General features: G+C 49.3%; 1 protein-coding gene across 1 annotated transcript in view; it reads right to left on the reverse strand.

Moving 5' to 3' along the window:
• Positions 1 to 2637: 2637 nt before the first annotated feature.
• The window catches only part of IFFO2 (intermediate filament family orphan 2), a 45421-nt gene continuing 25020 nt past the window's right edge, over positions 2638 to 23038 (reverse strand). Inside the window, exons 2-9 of the mRNA XM_066606352.1 lie at positions 16684 to 16744; positions 16506 to 16601; positions 10407 to 10547; positions 9696 to 9844; positions 7038 to 7161; positions 6797 to 6886; positions 4800 to 4930; positions 2638 to 4031 (exon numbers count right to left, since the gene is read on the reverse strand). Coding sequence (XP_066462449.1) covers positions 3926 to 4031; positions 4800 to 4930; positions 6797 to 6886; positions 7038 to 7161; positions 9696 to 9844; positions 10407 to 10547; positions 16506 to 16601; positions 16684 to 16744 — 898 coding nt within the window. The 3' untranslated portion in view covers positions 2638 to 3925. The remainder of the gene's footprint in view (positions 4032 to 4799; positions 4931 to 6796; positions 6887 to 7037; positions 7162 to 9695; positions 9845 to 10406; positions 10548 to 16505; positions 16602 to 16683; positions 16745 to 23038) is intronic.

Consider the following 23038-nt stretch of genomic DNA (forward strand, 5'->3'; position numbering starts at 1 on the left):
TCACTGCGTTATGGCTATAAAAGTCACTTGGTCCTCAAGGCACAATATAAGGCGGTCAGTAAGGGGGTCGGCCTATGGATGCCCCATCAACCTACAGCGTGCGGCAGCCCAACAGTCTTGCTTGGTCCAGGACCAGACAGTCACCAATAAGCTCTAGTCTACCTCTATACTGTGTGCAGAGTCTGTAAGGTGCTGCACAGGAAACCAACAGTACTGGGAGCGCAGCTCTAGCTGTGACTGGAAAACAAGGACCGGAGCGCAGCTCTAGCTGTGACTGGAGGACAAGAACTGTGCAGCTCTAGGCGCATTTAGAGAAAAAGAATTGCTGTAATTCATGCAGTCAAGTACGGAGAAGCAGTTGCAGAGTTGGGGGCCAACCACACGGACTGTAGCTGCATCTGTTTCACGTATGGCCATCAGAAGCGTGTCCCTGCCTGACCACGGGTCTCTGGACCTGGAGATCATCATGTTCGGAGTTCAGGTCCAGAGACCCGTGGTCAGGCAGGGACATGCTTCTGATATCCATACGTGAAACAGATGCAGCTACAGTCCGTGTGGTCGGCCCCTTTCTCATCATATGGGGACTTGGGCTATATTCTCAAGAATGGGGTTTTCCCCCTAGTTTTAAGAGAAAAAAAAAATGAATAAAATCAGACCAACTTGATTTTTCATGCAACTTTTATTGCATTTCTGGGATTTGTCTGATTCTCATAAGATTTTTATGCGCTTTACGGAAAAAAAAAAAAAAAAAGCTCAAATGATGCAATTAAAGGTTTCACGCACTTTTATGGTCGCCTTCGCATCAATCAAGTGCAATTTTTTTTTTCTTCTAAGTCGCACCCATAGACTTTAATGGGTGATTTTTGTCAGGACGCGCTGCGATTTCTTTTGCTCGGACCGTTCATCCAATTAAAAAATAAAATCCCGCCTGGGAATAAACCATTTACAACAATCGGCTTCGTTTCCAGCTGACTTTTTTGGTACGAGACTTGAAAGGAAAAAAATTCTTCGTGTGACTATACCGTAAAACTGCAAAGCTTTACATGTGTCCAGCAGAGCGCCCCCTAAGGGTCAGATCAGTGCACAGCGCTGTATAATAGATGAATTCTAGCTTCCCCTCAAGTAACCACCGATGTCCAAAATGCGCAAAACAAGGCGCTTCCTCGTACAAAGCTTCATTCTGCAGCGATGGCCTTACTGCACTCCCCGCTGCAGCTTACAGGGAAGCGTCCGTTCTGGCCACACAATACGGAGCAAGGATGAGCGAATGTGACCCGCAAACTAAGGCAACGCAAAATTACTAGAAATCTTAGGAAACGAGAAGTCAGAAGGCCACCAAGGTACTAATAAATTAACACGTACTCCTACAGTCACACTCCTCTATATACAAGCGATGAACACCCGCTCTACGGCGTACGGGGCCACGTAGCAGCTGAGCCTGATGGATGGAGCGCCAACCCCAGCGGGGACCATCACAGCGCCAAACAGCAGCGTTGTGTTCAGGGACTAATACTGGATGCATCATGTAACAGCACTTGTAGATAAACCGCAGCTCAGCTGTTGTAAAACCACAAGTCCCAGCAAGTAGAGCCATTACATGAGCATTAAGGCTGCTACTGCACAACACAGGCGGAGAATCGCTGATTGCAGCTGGCACCTGGACTTGCCGTAATCACTGGACCTTAGAGTGTTATTACTCTGCAGCGTTGCTCCACTGCAATACGCTGGCGGAAAAATGTTAACTGCAACCAGAACTGGAATCCGTCATGGTGATTGAACCGACTAGTCCAGGTTCCGGCTGCGATCAGCGTAGCTTCACCTGTGGTTTGCAGGCGAGACGCCTCAAGTAATAGCATTTCCCAGGGGTTGTAAAAATGCAACAATCAGCATACATGCTGCAGGGATGTTGGGAGTTGTAGTTCTGCAACAGCTGGAGGGCCGCAGGCTGCTCTACAGCAAAGCGTTAAAGACTGCCCCTTTAATTCAGCGAATGGAGTCCAGTGCGGATGCAAAACAACAGAGAGGTAAAAAGGGAAATCAAACATGAATGGAACCAGTCGGCTCAGCGTGAGGGTGGAGGGACTTTGATCTCCTACGCAGTGGCCATCACCCGGCTCGCCCTTATATCTGCAACTCCATAGCTCTGCAGATTTGCCATTCTGTGACGACTAACAGCAACCATTACAGCACCCCTAGTGGTGGTCACCAGCATCTGATACCAGTGTAGGAGCCCAGAGGAAGTCAGAAACCACCGAGCGTCACATTGAATGACTCCACACACAACGACTGGGAGATTCCAACACAGGGAGAGTCGGGAGACACGCGGCCACGTAAGAGACATTTACCCCTAGCGATCTTAAATACGGTCTTCCAGGAGTGAAAATGATGCAGGCAGGAAAAGGTTAAATCGTGAAATAAGTCATACTCCTATCTAGTGGCCTGCCGATCCAGCATCGGAATGCCGGCCCCTGAAGAAGCTGCTGCAGGCCGTGGCAGGATCGTCACTGAAGCCTGTGATTGGATGAGCTGTCACATGACCACCGCAGCTTCTGCTGGGATTGGGGCTCCTGGGCTCTGCCTTATTAGTTTATTTTTAACCTTTCCTTGCCCAAACAATTTTTTTTTTACCCCCCCCCCCCCCCCCCCAAAAAATTTTGATTTGTGGTTGTGCAATCATGTAAGTGAAACAACCACCAAAACAGGAAGTTTTCTGCAACTTTCTAACATATATTTTACCTCTTCTTCTTAGGATAGTCTAATGTTTTACATCAGAGGATTGTCTGGACTGGAAACAATGTAACAAACCCTCAGCAGTGAGAAGCATCAGGTCAGGATGGGTTTTTCGCCTCTGGATGTAAATATGAATGTCCCCATTCACTGACAGCAAGCAGGAGTCTTGGAAATTGTGCAGAATTGAAAACACATAGGGCAAGAGCTATTAAATCTTGCATGCCATAATTTACAACTTTTGGCTCTTACCTCGGCCTCCACGACTAAAGTGGGCGGGGCTAGGCAAAAGGAGCGTCAGATTTACTGTCGTCACACCAGAAACTGGCGTTCATTATAGCGGACACCCACCAATCACAGCTGGCGCGGATTTAAGTCTCGCGCAAAGAGGCGCCGCCGGATGCAACAAATGTATTAACAGGCTTAATACATTTGTCGCACTTGTCAGCGCAACCTTTACCAAGATCGGCGCATGCCATCGCATGCAGTAAATCTGCCCGGCGTGTTAGAATGTTGCAGAACTTCTCATTATGCACTGATCAAGCTTTATTATGGACTCCGGCCCTTTAAATCCGTAACGCAATGATTTGCAAGCGATTTTCGGGCGCAGTAACATTCATTCTTAATAAGGCAAACATATTGCATAGTCCCTCCCGCCTTCTGCAGCCGCTACGTCGCCCCGGCGTCCGTTAACAGGAGGAGGACGACTGCGCGGTCACCATCTGGACACAACGGTAAACCCAACAGGACATTTTGGTTTGTTGCTCCATCGTAGCAAGTGCTATAAATGGCCCCTGGGAGCCGCGGCTGCAGACCGCCGGCCGCTGGAGCCGTCATCCTATAAATGTATCTTATGCCATAAGCGCCCCAAATTAAAGTGCACCTCAGAGACTATGAAATCACGGGATTGGCGTGACTCGATAGGCTGCCTGCGTAACGCCGGCCCCCGTGTGCACTCAAGCCAGAATCCGTAATCCGTGGCGTCATCCCGGTGGCTCAGAAGCGGGGAAGGCACATTTCATACAGCATTTTGTCTTAAAGAATTTTTTTTCTCTATTTACAGGTTTTCTGTAGAAGAATAGACATTTACAGCACCAAATTGAGGAGGGGGAGGAGTCATGGAAACCCTCCAATCAGAGTCTCTGGTTTAACCACTCGGTCACGTCCCAAATAAAAGACGTCCGTCAGGGGTCCCTTATCAACTGATGGCGCTGTCCCCATCTGCGTCCTTCTCGAACTCGTCCTGCATCTCGTCTGAGTTCCCTGAGTCGCTGCTGGCCACCGAGCTCGTGGACGGAGAGTTCCTGCAAGAGACGAGAAGGTGCGGAGGGAAAACACGTAAGAGATTGTGACGATACAGAGGCGCAACCAGCTGCGGCGAGACGAAAAATGGCATTTACTGGCCTAACAGAGCCATTGTACTACGGAACTGCACGGACGCCATCAGCAAGAATAGCGCCACTTCGGTTTCCGTACGTCCGGCTGACATTTTACAGGACGAACCAGCGTTGCATGCAGCGCCATTCTGTGCTGCATTTTAACCCCTTAAGGATGCAGCCCTTTCCCCCGTCACCCACCTATTTTTAGTTTTCCCAATACCAATTTGCATATTTTTCCCAGGAAGCATTGCATTGCCTATAAAACTCCCTAGACTCTCCACAAGGAGAAGCACTAGCCCCAGACTCCAGCTGTTAGACAATGGCCCCATTCACAGACTGCAAGCAGAGCTTGACAAAACTTTGAGACAAAGCTAAACTTTATGAAGCCGCCTCATTCCAGTTTCTGAGAACTTCTGCCATGTGACTGACTAGTAAAGGTTCATTGTATCCAGCGAGCGGCGGTGATAAAGGCCCTGACGTCACGGAGGGGTGAGGAGTATCTGGCGGTAATTATTTGTTCTGCCACCTACACGGACTCCGATCTATTAATACGCAGCAGTGTTTGGTTTAGCGAGGGCCGCGCCTCGTTATCGGCAGGGTATTATTAGCCATGCCTTGTGTGGGTGCGATCACTGAAGACGCCCCAATACTGCAGGTAGAGCGCCCCCTCCCTCCACCGCACAGGCCACCCACCTGCCAGCCGTTCCTTTTATGAGCCTTCGACACGTCTCCATCTGCACGTCCAGACCCCTCTTCATGCTGCACATTTCCATGTACTCGTGGAGATGGCGGTTCATGTCGCTCTTTGCGTTCGCCAATTCCAGCTACAGAGGAGAGAAATCAGGAGTCCCGTTATTCGCTACAGACTATTAAGGGGAAAATCTGACTTAAAGGGATTGTCTGAAGGGATAAACATAACCTCTACTGGAGATGGGAGAAGAGTCTGATCAGTGGCGGTCAGACAGCTGGGACCTCCACAAATAACCAATCAGGGGTCCGCCATGTGAATGGAGTGGCAGCTGAGCTGCTATAGGACTGACGGAGATGGCGGAGCGCTGAACGTGGCCACCGCTGTCAGTCCCATGGAGATGAATGCAGCAGGGGGTCCCATGGCCACTCTATTCATACGGCAGGGCCATGGGACCCTGTTCTTGTTATTGGTGGGGGTCTGATTGCTTATTTCCTAGATGGGGGGTTAATTTAAAGCCTAGGACAACCCCATTAAAGGCCATCTAGGGGTAAAAAAAAAAGAAAATTCCAAGTAGGCCATTTATTGATTTCATGACCCAAAGCTGAAAGCTTTCTGGGCTCTTCGGCTCTGGTAATTCTATCTGTACGTGCCTATGGGGGCGGCCATCTTGCTGGAGCTGCAGTTAACAGCACTTACAGATGTCATCTACAACAGCTTCATGGACCATAGACTCAATGGAGAGAAGGGGACTCATTGACTTCTATGGGAGAGTGTTAGTATACACTGTGACCATCATCTACTGATTTCTATAGGAAAGTGTTGCTGTGATCATCTCCTATTGTGAATGAGGAATCCCTTGTTTAATATACACACACGCATTATATATATATATATATACATAGCGCGCCCTGCAGGTGACTGTTAAAGGGATGTGTCATGACTAACATAAAAACTTGATTCGTAACATTTTTTAAATTAGTGCCTTTTAGAGATGAGTGAGCGCACTCGGTCCGGGTGTTTTTGCACTCGAGCACCGCTTTTTTCGAGTAACTGACTACTTGGACGAAAAGAACCCCCCCCCCCCCCCCCCCAGCGCCCCCTGAATCTTTTCGTCCAAGTAGTCAGTTACTCGAAAAAAGCGGTGCTCGAGTGCAAAAACACCCGAACCGAGTACGCTCACTCATCTCTAGTGCCTTTACTTTTCCCTTTGATATCGTGACCCACATCTTAAAAAAAAAATAAAAAAAAAATCCTGAAATCCTGCAGTTCTCACACGGACCACTAGGCTGCCGTACTGTCTGCCCCTTCCTTTCCTTCTCAGTAGCCACCGTATTTTCATTGCAGGCAGGATTACAATGCAAGGGAACACCTACCTATATATAGTTTTTATGTTAAAGTCATTTTCTGATGACACATCCCCTTTACCAGCCACAAGTACCCGATACAGCCTGCAGGGGGCGCTGTGCACTACAGCTGACTCATCCTCTCCGCAGACAGAAATAGATGCAGTATTAACCAAATTACATTACAAGTACAGCAGGTCATTCAGTATTTCTGGGCTTCAGCTTAAACAAATCAGTAAATTACCGTCGACCTTCAGGCGTCCCGAAGCCTCTTTAATACTACAGACGCGGCTGTCGGACTTTATAGATGCAGAACTGTTAGCACGATAGACCTTATTCTTCTCCCTACTGCAGTCGGGCGACTATTGTGCTTGCTCTGGCGCTACCATGGCAACATGACTGCATGGACTTCCTGTCATGTGATTTCTAACGCCAAGAACATTTATGGAGGTGAAGGTCACATGGCAGGAAGTCCATGTAAAGTTATGTTGATGCCACCATGGCAACGCCAGAGCAAGCACTACTGCAGCGAAGAGAACATTGAAGTATCATTATAGGTTTTCGGGTCTTGTTTGTTCATGCTCGCCCACCATGTGACACAGCGCCCATAATCTCCCGTTCCGATGACCGACACGACTGCCGTCATCTCCTCTTACCTCAATCTGGTCGATCGTCTCCTGGTACTCTTTGTCACGAGTCTTCAGAAAAGTCTCCGTCTCCTGAATCAGACTGCCCAGACTTTCCTCCTGTAAGAGACGGACAAGGAGGATCAATGACCGATAGGTCCGCGAACGCCGGCGATCTGCGGCGAGGTATAAAAGTATCCCCATGTAACAGAACATGGCGAGCGCGGACGGAGTACAGACCCTCCAGGACGGCCGTGGTAACAGAACTGACCTCTCCTGCCGGGACCTCGACGGACGGGTTACAGTTGGTGAAGTCTTCCCACAACAACAACGTATCTTCGTTTTCTTCCCAGGTCAGACTATCGCAATCATCGTCAAAATCGTACGTTTCCCGTCTGTTGGAGACAAAGTAGCAGAATGTTGAAGACGGAAAGGAAGATCCGTCGACACGTGTGCGACAGCCTCCGCAGGCGGCCCTGTTTGCGCAGAGGCATCACACGGCATTCGCGTGTCCCGTTTCTCGTCTGCGATACGGACAAGAATAGAACATGTGATCAGTTTTTTCCCCTCATTGTGTATAGCCTCTAAGGGAGCGGTGTGCTGTCCGGGGACCAACATATGGCCCCAAAATGTACTAGTGTGCCAGAGGCGCACGTCAGGAGGGGTATCATTCATCCTTAAGGAGAGCACCTGGAAGGTGTGTGAGGAGACTTATAAAGCCATGCACACTCCTCTGGGAAATATATGCAAATAAGAAACAATACCTCTGCAGCGCCACCTATTGGATGGCAGCCTTCTTACAAATCAATGTCCAACCCTTTATACAGGTCTTTGGAAGAATGATTGGGAATTAAGAGTCCTAAGAGTCACATAAAATGCGGTTACTGAGGGATCTGTTCCTGCAGGTCCAGCCACCAGGTGGCGCTATGACATTCAGCTTGTACAGCAATGGACTGCAGTGCATCCCCAAGAAGCTGCATGATGCTCTAATACAAAGGAATCGCTTTATGCCTTCTCAGCCGGCGAAGCAACGTAGATCTTAACATGGAGACGATTTGTTACGGCTTACGTAAAACATTTAATAAGGACGTCGAAACAAAAATTACTGTCATAAATCCAACCTAACCAAAGATGGCCGATAAAGACTCAAGTGTACGAGGACGTTTTTTCTGCTATGCGGCCCCAGAAAAGTAGTTTTCTTACAGCATGCAGATTAGTTTGAAGGGATCTGATGGGCGTTGCAGTCGCAGGTCGGTCTGGGCTCCTCCCCTCCGGTACACAAACCACACCCCTGTGACTCGTAAGAGCCTCCGATCAGCAGCGCGTGAAACGCAGACTCGAGCTGGAGACACCAATCCTGACCCTTGGGGCGATGAACAGGGAGAGCCAAAGCAGCCCTGCTAGTTAAACTCCCATCAGGGCAGAAAACGTGACTTGAGGGTCGTGGAGTGCAGAGAACGGAAAAATGGCGAGCGAGGATATGTCCGCATAGCGCGACTCCGATGCAGATTTTTAAGGGTGGGTTCGGCTTGAGCCGAGCTTCGGATTTCTGCTGCGACTATGCAAATCTAAGGCCACGGCTCCGCATATGGATGGAGCCCTTCTTTGTGGGCAGATCTGCCGTGGACTTCCGGACGCAGATTTCGCATCAAGATGGGACAAGTCGCAGTTTGCTTCCCTGCAACAGATTTTAAATCTGTGGTGGAAAAAATCCTGATTCATCTTCAACATGATTGCAATGTGGATTTGGCGTGGAATCTGCGCCAAAATCCACTGTGTGAACATACATTACACTTGCCTGCACTCCGCCATCTTTGGCTAGGTTTGGTTGAGGACCTTTAGTGCCAGACTTCTGTTCTACACAGAACGGACTATTCTTCACTTGTACACATGTTTCTATGGGTACAGCGTCATACAAGTGACAGCGCTGCTAACGAGTGACATCACTGAGGATCTCCAGTGATGTCATCCCAAATCCTAGAGTGTTGCAGCATTTGGACGCCTCGATGAGGTCACTGGAGGATACCTCATATCCCACGTAGTCAGGAGAACGCAGCCGTTCCTGAAGTATACGCAGGCGCCGGCCGCACACGAGCGGTTTGCATTTAGCAGACTAAATTTGAATCAAACTATGATGCTTAAATATGGCCAAAGCGAGCGGCGCAGACAGATGGGGGCGGGCGGTATTTTAAGATGCCTCACAGCTTGCTCAGCATTCCTCAAATAACCCCCCTCCTCCGCAACCGCTGCTCCAGACTGGGAAGAAGCTGCAGACTTGGCCGCGGCTCTCGGACGTCCGCCAATCATTTCCCTTTCCCAGGAAAACAATCTGGCAGACTGGAATTGTGCTAATCGCAGGAAGCCGGCCGAGTAACACCGGGATGTGCCTCGCAGCGCTCGCTCCCACCGTGCAGCGCCGATAGGGATTGGGGATTTCTGGGCTTCTTGTGCCATTTTTGCACTTCCGCTCCTGACCTCAGTGTTCTGAATGCTACTAAGAGGGGGTCTCGCTACCGGAAGGGATGGCATATTTCTAGGACCCCCATGGAGCCTACGGTCCAGCACCAGGTCCCTAGCAGTCATCTTTTGGAATCCTTTACATGGAGCAATCATCTGCCGCTGCACAGGAGCGTTGGCCAATTTATCCGCTGTATGGGGAGAGGGACGGTTACCATGACCAGTCGCCCCCATAGCGCCATTGTTGGTCAGCTGCTTATCTCCCGGTTCCAACAGCGACCATTTTTTCTACTTGATAATAAGCCACGATCGGCCGACAAAGGAGCGTTTGCTTGTTGGTCAGCTGATCGTTGGTCCTTTCACGTGCCCCATAATTGGCCATTTAGTGACAATTCCCCTTGGATACTTGGAGGCTAACTGATATTATACGCTCTACACATATTACAACCTCCCATCGATCACGCCGACTTACAATTGGTTGAACATCCTCTTCATCTCATCCGTTATGTTGAGCGAACAGCTGACTTCATCATCGGAGAACCGCCCGGCGTCCGCGTCCTGCTCGGAGAGGTCCTCCTCGGTTGTCAGCTTCCGCTCTTTCTTTTTAGAGACCGTTCCCACCTTAAGGGATAGAAGAGGATTGGCAGCTCGCAGTTAGTAATGCGCCATCTTGATGCCGAACCCCCCCAACATACACGGGTACAAATGAGGCAGAATTATGCAAGACTGCGCCACCCGCATTCACCCACAGAGCACATCCAATGGCAGCCGCCAGCCCGGGCGAAGCATGCAGTGTAGAGCGAGATGCATGGTAAGGAGCAAAGCCCTGCTGACTCACACCCATCCTGCCCATAGACCAACCACAACCACCCATCCTGCCCATAGACCAACCACAACCACCCATCCTGCCCATAGACCAACCACAACCACCCATCCTGCCCATAGACCCAAGAAAGAGACACCAACACAAAGATACAGGACAGAAAGAACCACAGACACCAAAATGTAGACCCTGAAGAAGAAGAGGTGAAACGATCCCTATTACACAGGAAAGAAGGCTACAAGAGCGGAGAGTGACCTCTCGCCGATGGGAGGAGCCTAATCTATCCACCATAATTACATCGGCTCATTAGGAAGTATATGAGAGGCTGCATGAGAGGGAAGGAGAGACAAGGCTCGTCACCTGAAACATCTTGGATACATCTTCGGAATTGCGCTGCTGTGCTACATCACACAGCTTGGCAGTGATATCAATCCGCCGGCAGATATCCATGTCCACCTTCATTGCTTTTTCCTGGATCTTTGAGTCGAGATCAGTCATCGGCTGCGGGGGACATTTGTACATTATCTTCTCTAATAATGACGCCAAGATTTTACCCCTGAACATCCGTCCACCAGCAGATAGTCTCCATTCACTCATGAATCACTCTACATCCAGAGCAGCATTTAGAATTCTGCTAGATTCCCGTTACCAGACTGCAGTGCATTGTGGGAGCTTCAAGGGGCTGTCCAGTTACCGGCCAACCACCCCCACATACCACCAATTGGGCGACATGATGCCAGGAGTTCAGAACAGTGACGCTGCAGCGGTCAGGTGACTTCCGCTGAAGTCATTCACAACACCAGCACGCGCGGAGCTGCAGCGCTGGATGGCGGTGGCAGAGGACTGGTAAGTACTGCTCCTTTTGTTATTTTAGCACAGTTGTTGGTAGATGGGGGAATGTTGACCGGTAACCGGACAACCCTTTAAATGGTGTTTTCTGGGACTAATACTGACCTAAGCTTAAGATAAATCAATATCACATCATGGGAGGTCCGCTACTCCGGACACCCACTGATCAGAGCCCACCGTCACTGTGGATAGAGCTGGAAGCAGATAGCGCCGTCAGTATTGCGGTGGCTTGATTTGGTACTACGGGCACAACTCCTTGCAGGACCAAACTGGGCCGCTGCAATGTTATCAGCACTAGAAGCTGAGCGGACAGTGAACCTGGCAATCAGCTGAATGGTGAGGAAGTGAGCGGCAACTACTGATGACCGATCAAAGCAACTGAGCCTGGACAAACAAAGATGGCGGCATCACTTCTCTGACTACGTGAGGCACTAATAGGCATTGGTAGCATAGGACCTTACATGCTGCACTGACTGGCCGGCACTGATCATGTGGGCAGCACTGGCCAATCAAAGCAAGTGCAGAGTCTTGAACTCTGTATTAGTGTCAGGTAGTCAGAGAAACTTGTGGCCATCTTTGTTTCTCCAGGTTCAGAAAGTCACTTTAAGGAGAAGTCATCAAAAGAGAAAAAATGTCACAAAACAGATTTATAATAAATATATATATTTTCTTTACGCTTGCGCGTTTCTCGTTGCTCAGGGGATTGTTCCTACAGGTAAAGTGTCCGTAAACATTTGCAAGCCATCCGCCAGCATCCTCATTAGCCGCCGACTGGCGATTGTGGCGCTGCCGCCGCCCTTTTGTACTTACATGTTGATCTTTCAGTATGAACAATTATGTAAAGAGAGCCTCATTATAGGATATAGATATATATAGTGCGAGATCCTCCGCCCGGCGCCACCCGACCGGTTATATACTGGTGAATCAGCCCCGCAATCAATAGGCCCTTTATCCTTGGATATCAGGACCCCCAGGCCTTCCCACCAAGACTTAAAGGGGTTTTCCAGGCAGCAGTCACAGCCGGGATAGAATAGGGTCAGAGCAGAAGCGCTGCGCCGACCCCTGTGTAATGACCGGTGCCCATAACTGCAGGCGTAGCTCTCATTGATTTCAGTGAGACCCCAACCTGCAATTACAAGTGCAGGCCACTACACAGGGGTTGGCGCACTGTCTTCTGCTCTGACCCCGGTGTATCTTGACTGACAGCGGGCACCGCCTTGAAAACCCTTTAAGCCACTTTTTCATGGGATGATATGGTTTAGATTCACAATGGATCAGAGGGATAATTGTTTAGTGTAAATGCTGCCTGTGATTGAATGACCAGCGATTGTTCGTCATTCAGTTTGTATAAAATCAAAAGACGATCGGCCCGTGTAAACAGGCGGCATCAATGACCGATGGCCTGAATGGAGGCGAAAGGCCGGAGCGATCTCCATGCCGCTTCGCCTTCATTCACTGAGTGATCAGGGCCCCCATGTAAAAAAGCCCTGAGAGCGATTATCGCTGGGACGGCGGTCATTCCATGTAAAAGGGCCTTTATGCATCACAGAAGGCCAGATTACATCTAGATACAAATCTACGGTAACTCTGCTAATAGTTGTGTGCCAACATTGTGCCTTCTACTCCAGTCACATCCAGAGCTGCAGCCTTCTAGTACACCTCCTCTCTAGCAGTTACATTGCTGCAGTCCAGGACAGGAGAAAGATCTCCGCTTCTGTATGTGTGGATTGACGCACTGGGGCGCTTTTACCTAGACGAGCGTTTCTTACGCCAGACTGCGCTGGCATTCCTGCCACTAATGAGGTGCGCCGGATGGAAACCTATGCCAGCTACAAGTTGGCATAGGTTTCGGCTACAATGTATGCCAGTTTCTGGCATTCATCATACTAAATGTGACAGACTTATGCAGCCACACCCCTTATAGATAGGCTCCACCCATTTGATACCATTCTGGCGCCTAGTATAAAAGCCCAAAAAGTCATGTCAAACTGTATGCCAGAATGTTGGCATACAGGGCACAATACATACACCCCATTGACTTCACACTAAAATACAATGATCCCCTATGCTGTAATACTGTTACACAGGAGCAACCCCTCAGCTCAGCAGAATCAGACTGTGATATGGGTGGACCGTGCACGGGAAGACAACCCATTGTTTAAAAAAATTGACGTATAAACGGACAATTAAACCTGGAGCAACGGTTATTTAGTGCGTTCTACGGTAATTCTGTACCCTCGAGGCCGCGTGTACAAAGGGAACAAAAAAAATGAACGAAAAAGGAAAAGTTCTGAACTGGAGACCTTCTTAAAGATCCTCTATCATAACTTATTCAGACTTGTGGGACCCGATAGCCCAGACAGCGGCCCCAATACAGGAAGGAAGAGATCCTCCGTGGCCCGGACGGTCCCCCTAATCGGCCTGCAGCGCAGATAACGCAGCGCCAGACGCCAAGGACACAAAGCCTTCTGCTGTGACCCAGACTGATTGCAGCGGGGAGCCCGACTTGTGGTTGTGCTTCTCTGAGCAAAGATTCCTAATATGGCTTTCGTTTTCAGCTGTCTGAATGGAACCCGTTAACTCCATCATGGCCAGAAAGTACAGAAACAGCGCTGTAGCAACTTGTAGAAGTCATCACAAAGCGGTCAGAAATGTGGAATCTACAGCAGTGAAAGCCACAGGGATCGCTGATCCCAACATGAGACGGCTTAGTTCTTAGGATGGAGGATCAGAGCCCCTTCTATGAAGCCACCAGACATGGTCACTGATAGCTTTGCTGGCCCTACAGAACAAGGATATGCCGGGTGATATTTACAGACCATGCAGCTCCTTATAAGAGGAACGTCTGAAAAAAGGTGATCCTCCTCTGGAGCGCAGTTTAGGGTCCAAGATGACTTGTAACTACTTCTACACGTCACCACCGCCATTCATGCCCCAGTTCATATCTGGAGGCTCCCAATATGGCTGACGGAAACTAGAGGGTTAAAGGAGTTTTCCAGGATGAAGACACCGATGGGCCATCAGTCTCACATCTGTTGGGGTCCGCCGCCATTCAGCTGTCTCAGGTGGTCATGGCAGACCAGCTCTCCGGCGCGAGCACGCCGGAGCGGCTCCATTGAACAAAGCAGAAGACTGCACAGCGCAAGCGCGTCTAAAGGAAGGAGAAGACCGCGTTAGACGGAGCCATGGAGACGGGGACGCCAGCACCGGAGCAGGTAAGTGTATAACTTCTGTATGGCTCATATTTAATGCGCGATGTACATTACAAAGTGCATTAATATGGCCATACAGAAGTGTATAGACCCACTTGCTGCCGCGGGACAACCCCTTTAATCCATCGGTGACTATTTTTAGGTGATCCGAAATGGCGCAGTTGACGGAAGTGCTTACACGTAACCATCACTACCATTTGCTTTATCGAGCAGCTATTCGGATGATAGTTGTCCCTTAGCCTGGCTTCACACTGGCGATAGCCTATCTTGCGTTGCGATAGTGAGTGAAAGCACATGAAGATGAGACCAATGATTTTCAGTGGTTTCATTCTCATTTGCGATGCCTTCACTGCACGCTCGCAGCGCTAAGAAAAATCTGTGCCATCTGCCATTGTTTTCAATGGGGCCGGCTCCATTGAAAGCATAGGGAGTACATCACGCTCCCCTGACACATTGACGAATGGCTGAGTGCTGCCTGTGATTGGCTGAGTGCTGTGACCAATCACAGGCAGCGCCCAGCTGTCATTCAATGACGGCTGGGCGGTGCCTCTGATTAGTTATAGCGCTCAGCCAATCAGAGGCAGGGTTTTCTGGAGCCAGGGATTTTTCAATCCCTGACCTCCAGATCACAGGAGATGACTGCCGGGGATGGACAGAAGAACTGGACAGCTCGTCTAGGCGAGTTAAATATTTTTCGTTTTACTTTTCTTTACAGCTAGGGATGATTTTCAGGAAAGTCTTTATATTTCAAGCCCTTCCCCGAAAATCATCACTGTGGGGGATGCCTGCAACTCATTGCTTTCAATGGGGCGGCAGCAGCGTTGGGCCCATTGAAAGCAATGGGATAGCATCGCGGACCTCTGCCACAGCTGTGAAAGCTGTGGCAGAGGATTCCTTCATCCCTGCAGTAATGAAGGAATTCCCTGCCATAGCTGTCACAGCTGTGGCAGGGGAGTGCTGTGTACGCCCTATGCTTCCAATGGGGGCAGCACTGCTGGCGCCGGCCCCATTGAAAACAACGGTCAAAAGCGTAGATTTCTTAGCGCTGCGAGTGTGCAGTGAAGGCATTGCAAAGGAGAATGAAACCATTGAAAATCATTTTTTTGAATCGACGACATCTCCGCTTGCTGTCAGTGAATGTGAATTCTCTTGTTCATATCCAGGGCCTGAAAACTCATTCCCAACTGACCCCTCGCAGCTAAGGATTTGTGCAGACAATATAATCCTCCGTGAGAAACACATCAGCAGCACAAATCTCTCTCCAGTCCTGAAACTTTGAACTCAGAGACTGAAACAATGTAGCAAAAGATTTGTTGCAAGTAGCAATTCCAGCTTTCGCTTCCATCGTGTTCCAACAGAAATGTCTCACTACTGAGGGTTTGTTACAATTGTATACAGTCTAGACAATCTCCTGCATTCCCCCTTGGATTTACTACAGTACAGACAATCCTCCAGTCCTGATAGAGTTTGTTACAATGTATCAGTCTGGAGCTCACAGGGAACTTTCTAGACTGGATACAAGTGTACAAAACCCTCAGCTGTGAGAAGTTTCTCTTCAAGGAGACCAAAGCTGAAATTACCATTTCAAGCAGACAGACCGATACACTGGAAGAAACTCGGAAGAGGAGAGAGATTTGTGCTGCGGAGGGATTTCGCTCGCAGAGGATCGTCCAGACTGTAAAAAACTATCAGCAGTGAGAAATCAGTCAGGATGGGATGCAAGTAGGAAGGTTTCCATTCACTGGCAGCAAGCAGAGATTTTAAAAAGGTGTATGAAAAAGTTGAACTTTTCACTGTTTATGATGTAGCAACTAGAAACCTATTTGATTAAAAGAAGAAGGGCGCCTGCACCTGCGGCGGCTGAGCCGCTGTAACTGCATGAGGATCACCGCTAATTGCCGGGCGACATTTGGACTTGTTAATTACTGTATTATTGGCAACTGGAGTAATTAACGAGCAATGAATTTAGCGAACACGTTTACAGGACGATAAGGAACTGACATATGTTTACTAATTCATGGTAACTGCAGACGGGCAGCAGCGGCAAACCGAGAAGAGCAACCTCCGCACACATGCTGCAGCCTGGTCACTACAGACATCACACCACCTGGCCGCCCGCCGCCATGTCCGCTGGACGCCTGGAGACCCCTCCATGCATGTACCATCGGTTAGTCACACGCGGTAGCACTCCTCAGACTCTTCCATCACAAATCTGAACCCAAGAAACAGCTCATTCATGTGCCACACTGGCTGATGGAGAAGCAGGGCGAGTGGGCACACTCTGGGGGGTCCAGTACAGCCGTGCGGATCAGTGCTCAGTATCTCACACACAGGAAGCGGTGAGGGTTAAACATTCCGCAGTGATTGCCTTGTGGGAGGAGCTCATTGTGGGACTTACATCACTCATCAGACCCTTGAAGACCACCAACTCAGACTTCAGCCTCTCGATCTTCTCATTGAGTTCGTCATGGACATTATATGCCTCTTGTGCCTCCTGATAAAGACAAAGCGGAACCATTAAAGCGGCAGTCACCTCTCCGCAGGGAGGACGTCTCAGCGGAGGTCTAATCGCTTACCTCTTGGAGGGTCTCCACCAAGGATTCCAGGTTTGACCTCTTGGCCAGTTCTTCCTCCCATCTGCAAAGAGACAAAGCAAAATCCAGGTCAGTATGACAACTCGTAAAACGGAGCAACTGTCGAGTCACTGTAATAAACTGCAGTCTAGTTATTACGGTGGATCCTCCTACAAAATCATTTCACATTAAAAAAAAAAGGAGTATTGCGATGATGTTCAAGTGCTTGGCTATCTCTAGAAGACCCATTCATTACCAGTCATACAGGGGCACACAAGACCCCCAACTTGGTGATCCCAGCAGTTAGACCCCCATCAATCTGGTATATTGGGGATAACTATAAATCTATATACAGCTGAACTTTGCTTCTTTACTGTTAGCTCTCAGGCTGCAGCAGCTCACATCTCCAACCCTTAACAAGGCCGACAGTCTGCAGCTTCCATCACCTAGTTGTAGTTTCACAGCAGTTGAAGACCCCTGCTGTAAAGTCCACCCTGCTGTAAAGTCCACCCAAACAGAAAACCCCTACACCTCCCACAATGCAATGCGAATACGTCTTATCAAGCACGTTCTGATGGTTAACACTTCCATGCCTGCCAACCATGACCCAGCAGAGAAGATGACACGTAGAAGCAGCAGACCCCACGCCTATCTAATCGTATAGCTTCCAGCTAATTTAGTTGGAGTGCCCCCTTAAGGATTTGGCAACCAGGGATGATCTTCAGGATCGGGCCGCCATCTACGAGGAGGAGGACAATACATGTGCGGTTTGCGCTCTGCATGGATTCCGTTTCAGAGAAGACACTAAATTTAGAAGTCTGAGACTGAACGGGCTGCAGAGATCTCCTGCCTCAGCTCCTGGCCGCCGGCCAGCACCTCTTAGGTCTCCATATTGCGGCATCTGTAATAGGTCTCTATTTTAGCTGCATTCCAGCAGTTTATGAGTCAAGGATTTCAGCAGAGTTCAGATTGTTGCACTAGTCACTGGGGAAAGAGAGAAGCGGCGCCCCGATAGACTCCGCCGTCCTCACATCATTCCAGCGGCATCCGAGAGACCCATCACATAAAGGCAGAGGACGTTCTGCCCAGAAGTAGTCTTCATTCTCAGACCTGTAGTCTCATAAATTCTTTCTCCAACACTGGGGAAAGCCACAATACCGGCAGCCACCATTCAGCTCCTTAGGCCTCGGCCAGACAAGCGGATTTCATTACGGATACCATTTACAAAATATACCAACTCCCCATAGAACGCCAGTCAGGGACTTGAAAATGCAATCCTATGATAGTTCATATAATACACTGATACTCCTGTACTGCAGTGCATTATATACACCATCTTTTACATTAACAGCTATGGCAGGCCTGAAGGCCACTGTAGGGCCTCTGGCAACCCTTTGGCCTTCCACAATCACATCCAGAAGGGCTGATACAACTCCCTCTCTCTGTTAACCTCTTAGATGCCATGGTCAGCATTTCCTGTGGCATCTACAAAGTTACATATCTGGGATTGGAGTTTTCCGATCCCCAACATTAAGGGGCGACCCATCAATTACATAGGAAATCTGGCGTCGACCATGTGGGCACAGCTCCTTCACCCACACAATCACCACGACGAACCATTACATCAAATCGCATGAACTGCTTGGTTCCCGGGACGCAACCGTACATCATGGGGCGGGAAGGGGTTAACAGTGGTCCGGTTTTTTGGTAGTTTTCCATACAAGTTTGAGACAAAGTCAGAAGTAGAGTATAAGGAGAAGTATAAGGCCCTGTTCACACCCTCATATATCTGGGAAACCGACAACATGCGAGGTCCCTGCGGATGCGCTGCATTTTTAACACAAACACCTCATGCAAAAGGAGCTCTAATAGAGCACAGCTGCAGTGCAAAGCATGGTGAAGGTAAAAAAGAGCCTAGGCCAATGATGAGAAAGTAGGTTGCATAAGGCTTGACTCGTATATCACCACTGGCAGTATAGGTCACCATCTACATTACATTACGTATCCTCTATTATACTCCAGAGCTGCACTCCCTATTCTGCAAACTTCAGAACCAACATCTCCTGACATCCCCTGCTTGTTCAGTGTCTGCACAGAGCCTTTTCTGCGATTTCCATCTTTACACCAGGCACCGTACAGTCATCTAATGTGAGGAGCGCTACCCCCATCATTACAGGAGTAGTCAAGCCTTTCGGAGGGCGTCAGTCCACTAGCTTGCTGACGGTTTCCGCTAATAATTGGCAGTGCAGCATTTATGTAGCGGTGGAGGGTCTCGGGTTTACATTAACTGCAGACATGCGATAATGTGCATTTATGGGGCTGCAGCCAAGCTTCCTCCTTCAATCATTTGGCCCCTATAGGGACTTGTAAAGTCGTCTGTCAGCACTGATCGTAGCGGTAACATAGGGGCGGCCAGCGCTGTAAGTGGCCAGCCGGCTGGTACTTACAGGCTGAGTGCAGGGCGGCCAGATGCTGAATGTTAATCCCAGCAGCCTTTCCTGGCCGAGCTCCAGAAGAAGCATTAACCTGATAGCGGCCCCCTCCCCGCCGCTGGAAATCACGGCTCAGCAAATACACCTGGCCCGACAATGGCTACTGGGAATATGACCTACCTATGCAAGCTGCACATATGAGGGCCGGCTTGGCACGGGAGATTAACCCCTTCACTGCCTTCCTACGACTAAGCATGCTCCTCAGAGATGCCAGGACTCCACAGGAGGGAACGTTTGATTGTATAGCACAACCAACGCCACAATGCCAGCCTCAGCTACAGGCAACACGTGGTCAGACAGGAAACCAGCCGCAAGCTTAAAATTGAATGTAAGCTGGAGCAATTGCCCCTTAGATCCATCTGGCCAGATGATCATCCTCCTCTGTGTGGCAGCATCTTGTTGTATTCTATTAATCATCCTCCTCCTGGCTCCGTCTCCTCCCCTCTGATGTTCTGTGCCACCATGGTCAACTCATTGGTGCCCCGCAACACAATCAGTTAAGCTTCTGCATGTACTGGGCTTGGCTCTGGCGCCGTCTCCATGTCCAGAGCTTGGCTCTGGAGCTGTATTTATTCACGGCGTTGTTCTGGTATCATCTTGCTACTTTCTGCACAAGCAGTATACAGACATATTATTCATCAGTCCAATGTACTTTTATTTCTTATGATGGAGTGCCATCTTACCTAAGGCTGGCACAGTGACCCCACCTAATGAATTTTAGGAAGTTTGGATTTCAGATTTCCATTAAAAAAAAATGTTTTTGTTGCAGTTCAAAAATGCGCCAAATATCATGACCTGCGCCCGCGGCCGCCTTCTACACGTTACTCTCCAGTCAGTCGTGACAAAGCGCCGGAGACAAGTGATGTAATCCGCCAAGAGGGCGGAATGAAGAGCTTTAGAGTCAGTCTGTGCCGAGAGCCGAGGAGATTTACGGGATTTGTAACTGACAAGGTGTCTGTCGCACCCAATGTAGCACACCCCGCTGATGTGAGAACATGACGGCGAGCGCAGCCGAGCATTCTCCCCCCGGCTCTGGATCACAGCACCTTAGTAATTATCACCTCGCTGGTTCCTCCAGGCGCAAATATTTACTCCTCACATCCACAATCTGATGCGTCATTCAGCAGGAAGATTGCAACAAAGATTGTACAAAGAATGATCCCCTCCCAACAGCTGATCTCAAGAACGGGGGTCCCGCGTTTCCCTCTACTCACCCCTGCGGGCCCCCTGCACCCACCTGCAGTGCGGAGAAGATTAAATGGGGTGGTAGTTGCACATGAGCATTGCCGCTGCATTCAATGGCGCTAACGGATAAAGCGGACTACAAGTGCTTGATCACCGCTCCATCCAACCTCCTCCTCGCTGCAGGGGGTGCAATGAGAAAAGTGGTACAAGAGCCCCTTAAGATCAGTGGGGGTCCGAGAGGTGGGATCTCCCCCACCGATCAGACGTCCATCAACTATGCTGTGGACAGGTGATAAGAAAAATCAAGTCGTAGAACAACCCCTTAAAGGGTCCATTGGATAGGTGAAAACTGATAGATCGGTGGGGAGGGGTCTAACCGTTGGGACCCCAACGATCCAAAAACAGGGGTCCCATGTCTGCCATTTCTATAATGTAATGGTGAATGGCCGCTGGTCACGTACGCAGCCACGGCTCCATTCATCTCAATGGCAGATAGCGGGTAATCAGCCCCTTTGGCAGTGGTGCCGCTGGGACTAATGGAAGCACCTAGGGCTGTGCTCGGCTACCTACCTGCCCCAATCAAATAAATTGAGCCGCGTCCACACGTGCGACCAGCAGCCAGTACAATATAGATATGAGGGAAAGGATAGTTAACTGAACTAGAGGATTGGTGGGGGTCCCAGCAGTCGGACCCCCAAAGATCTATCAGTTTTCACCCATCCAGAATCCTCGCTGCAAGCAAAATGTATCAGTCTGGAGAACCGCAAAGACTAGATCCAAGTGTAACAAACGCTCAGCTGTGAGAAGTACCCGGTCTTGTAAGGGTGCTTTTAATTGAATGATTATCACCTTTGTATAAATAAATTTAAAAATAGTAACCATTGGCTCGTTCAGTCGCTCCGTCCGCGCGGCGCTTGTTCTGCATTTCACATAGTGAATGGGAATCACTGAACGAGTGAACGGTGAATCTGCCGTCTAAACAGGCTGCAGAGTGCGAACGCGGTAGTGATGACGTCACCAGCTCGTTCGCTCATGCAAGCGATAATCGTGCCGTGTAAGACGAGCCCAAGTCTATTCACCCTTTAATTAATGGAAACATTCATTATTTCTGTTCAAATGGGGTCATCTGGGGACAAAAAAAAAAAACAAAAACACCTCTGTAGCTGCTCAGCCTGTTCTAGGGAAGTAAAGGCAGCCGTCCTCGCGCTTCGCGATCACCACCTTGCAGCTTTCAACAACTGGATGCAGCAAGCCTGGACTAAGGCGGTAGCCGTTGGGGTCAGGTGACTGCCAAAGCCGAGCACTGGATCACTTTGGCTTGTGCCGTGATGCGACAGTCACATGGTCCTGTGATGGGACCAGGAGCCGCGGGGGATCCGGAGAGGTCAGTATGGCTTCCTCTATCTTACAGCAAGCGGAGAAACTTAAAAAAATTACGTTTTTTTTTTAATTTTAATTTCCCTTTTTAAGTTGCTCAGCCTGCTGTAAGATAGAAGAAGCCAAAATATAGATTTTATTTGAGAGATAGATAGATAGATAGATAGATAGAGAGAGAGAGATATATTATAGGCATGCGAATACCCCATTTAAAAGGGTTTTCCGGCACTAAAATATTGATACCCATCTTCACCTATTGGTTATCAATACTTGATTAGTGGGGGCCATCACTCGGGATCGCCGATCAGCTGATTGAAGCGGCTGCAGCGAGTGCTGTGGCTTCTTCTAAGGCCAGTAACAAAGTTCATCTGTCCCGCGGCACGAGAGCAGCTCCATCCCATTCAAGTGAAGGAGTCACAACTGCAATACCAGGTGAAGTCGCTATACAATGAACGGCGCTGTGCCTGCTATGGATGGAAAGGACAGTGGCACTCACTTCAATTAGCTGATCGGCAGGGATCACAAGTGACAGACCCCCCCAATCCTGAGGATGCGTCATCAATAGTTTACTCGCAGTGTCGGGAAATCCCTTTAAAGAGGGCTCGTCCTCCATTATATTCAGTTCACGGCCAAATGTGTCCAGTGGGTAGTCAACGGAAACTGCACGTTGCCCAATGACGGCGGGTGGAGGAGACGCTCCCTTGGCAGATTCGGGGCGAGTTCACACATCGCTGATTTAGTTTTGATTGACAGGGTTAAGTCTGCTGCAGATCTGTCTGTTGAGTGATCGCACCTCTAATGAGAGTGCAGGGGAAGGGGGGGGGGGGGGGGGGGGGAGAAACACTTAGAAAAGAGGTGCGACAGTCAGTGGGGCTGCAAATGATGGCTCTTTAACAGCAAGCAGAGATCTTGAAAATGGTGAACAATTAAAAAGTACTAAAAAAAAAAAAAAAAATTACAGAACTCCTCGTTATACGAGGATGAAACACTAGAAACCCCATGATCTTTTGCGCAGACGCTCTGCTCCTGGTTGCCATGGTGACAAATAACCTGTAAAAACGGTGATGTGGTTTCTGCGGGGGCTGATGCATACTTCCTCTGGCTGTTCTGATCAATGCGCCGTGTGTCTGCCGCCGGCCGTGTCCTCCCGGGTTATACCAACACGGCTAATTAAACGAGTCTCCTGGAGGGAACAGACGATTCAGAGGCTTCGTGGAAATGTCGCTGCGTCTACGAGCTATGAAGATGCGCACACTGTGGTGGTCCCAGCGGCCCTCCACCCACATACAGAGCTGCTCACACGG

This window comes from Eleutherodactylus coqui, chromosome 6 (genome assembly GCF_035609145.1).
Source record: "Eleutherodactylus coqui strain aEleCoq1 chromosome 6, aEleCoq1.hap1, whole genome shotgun sequence".
Taxonomy (NCBI): Eukaryota; Metazoa; Chordata; class Amphibia; order Anura; family Eleutherodactylidae; genus Eleutherodactylus; species Eleutherodactylus coqui.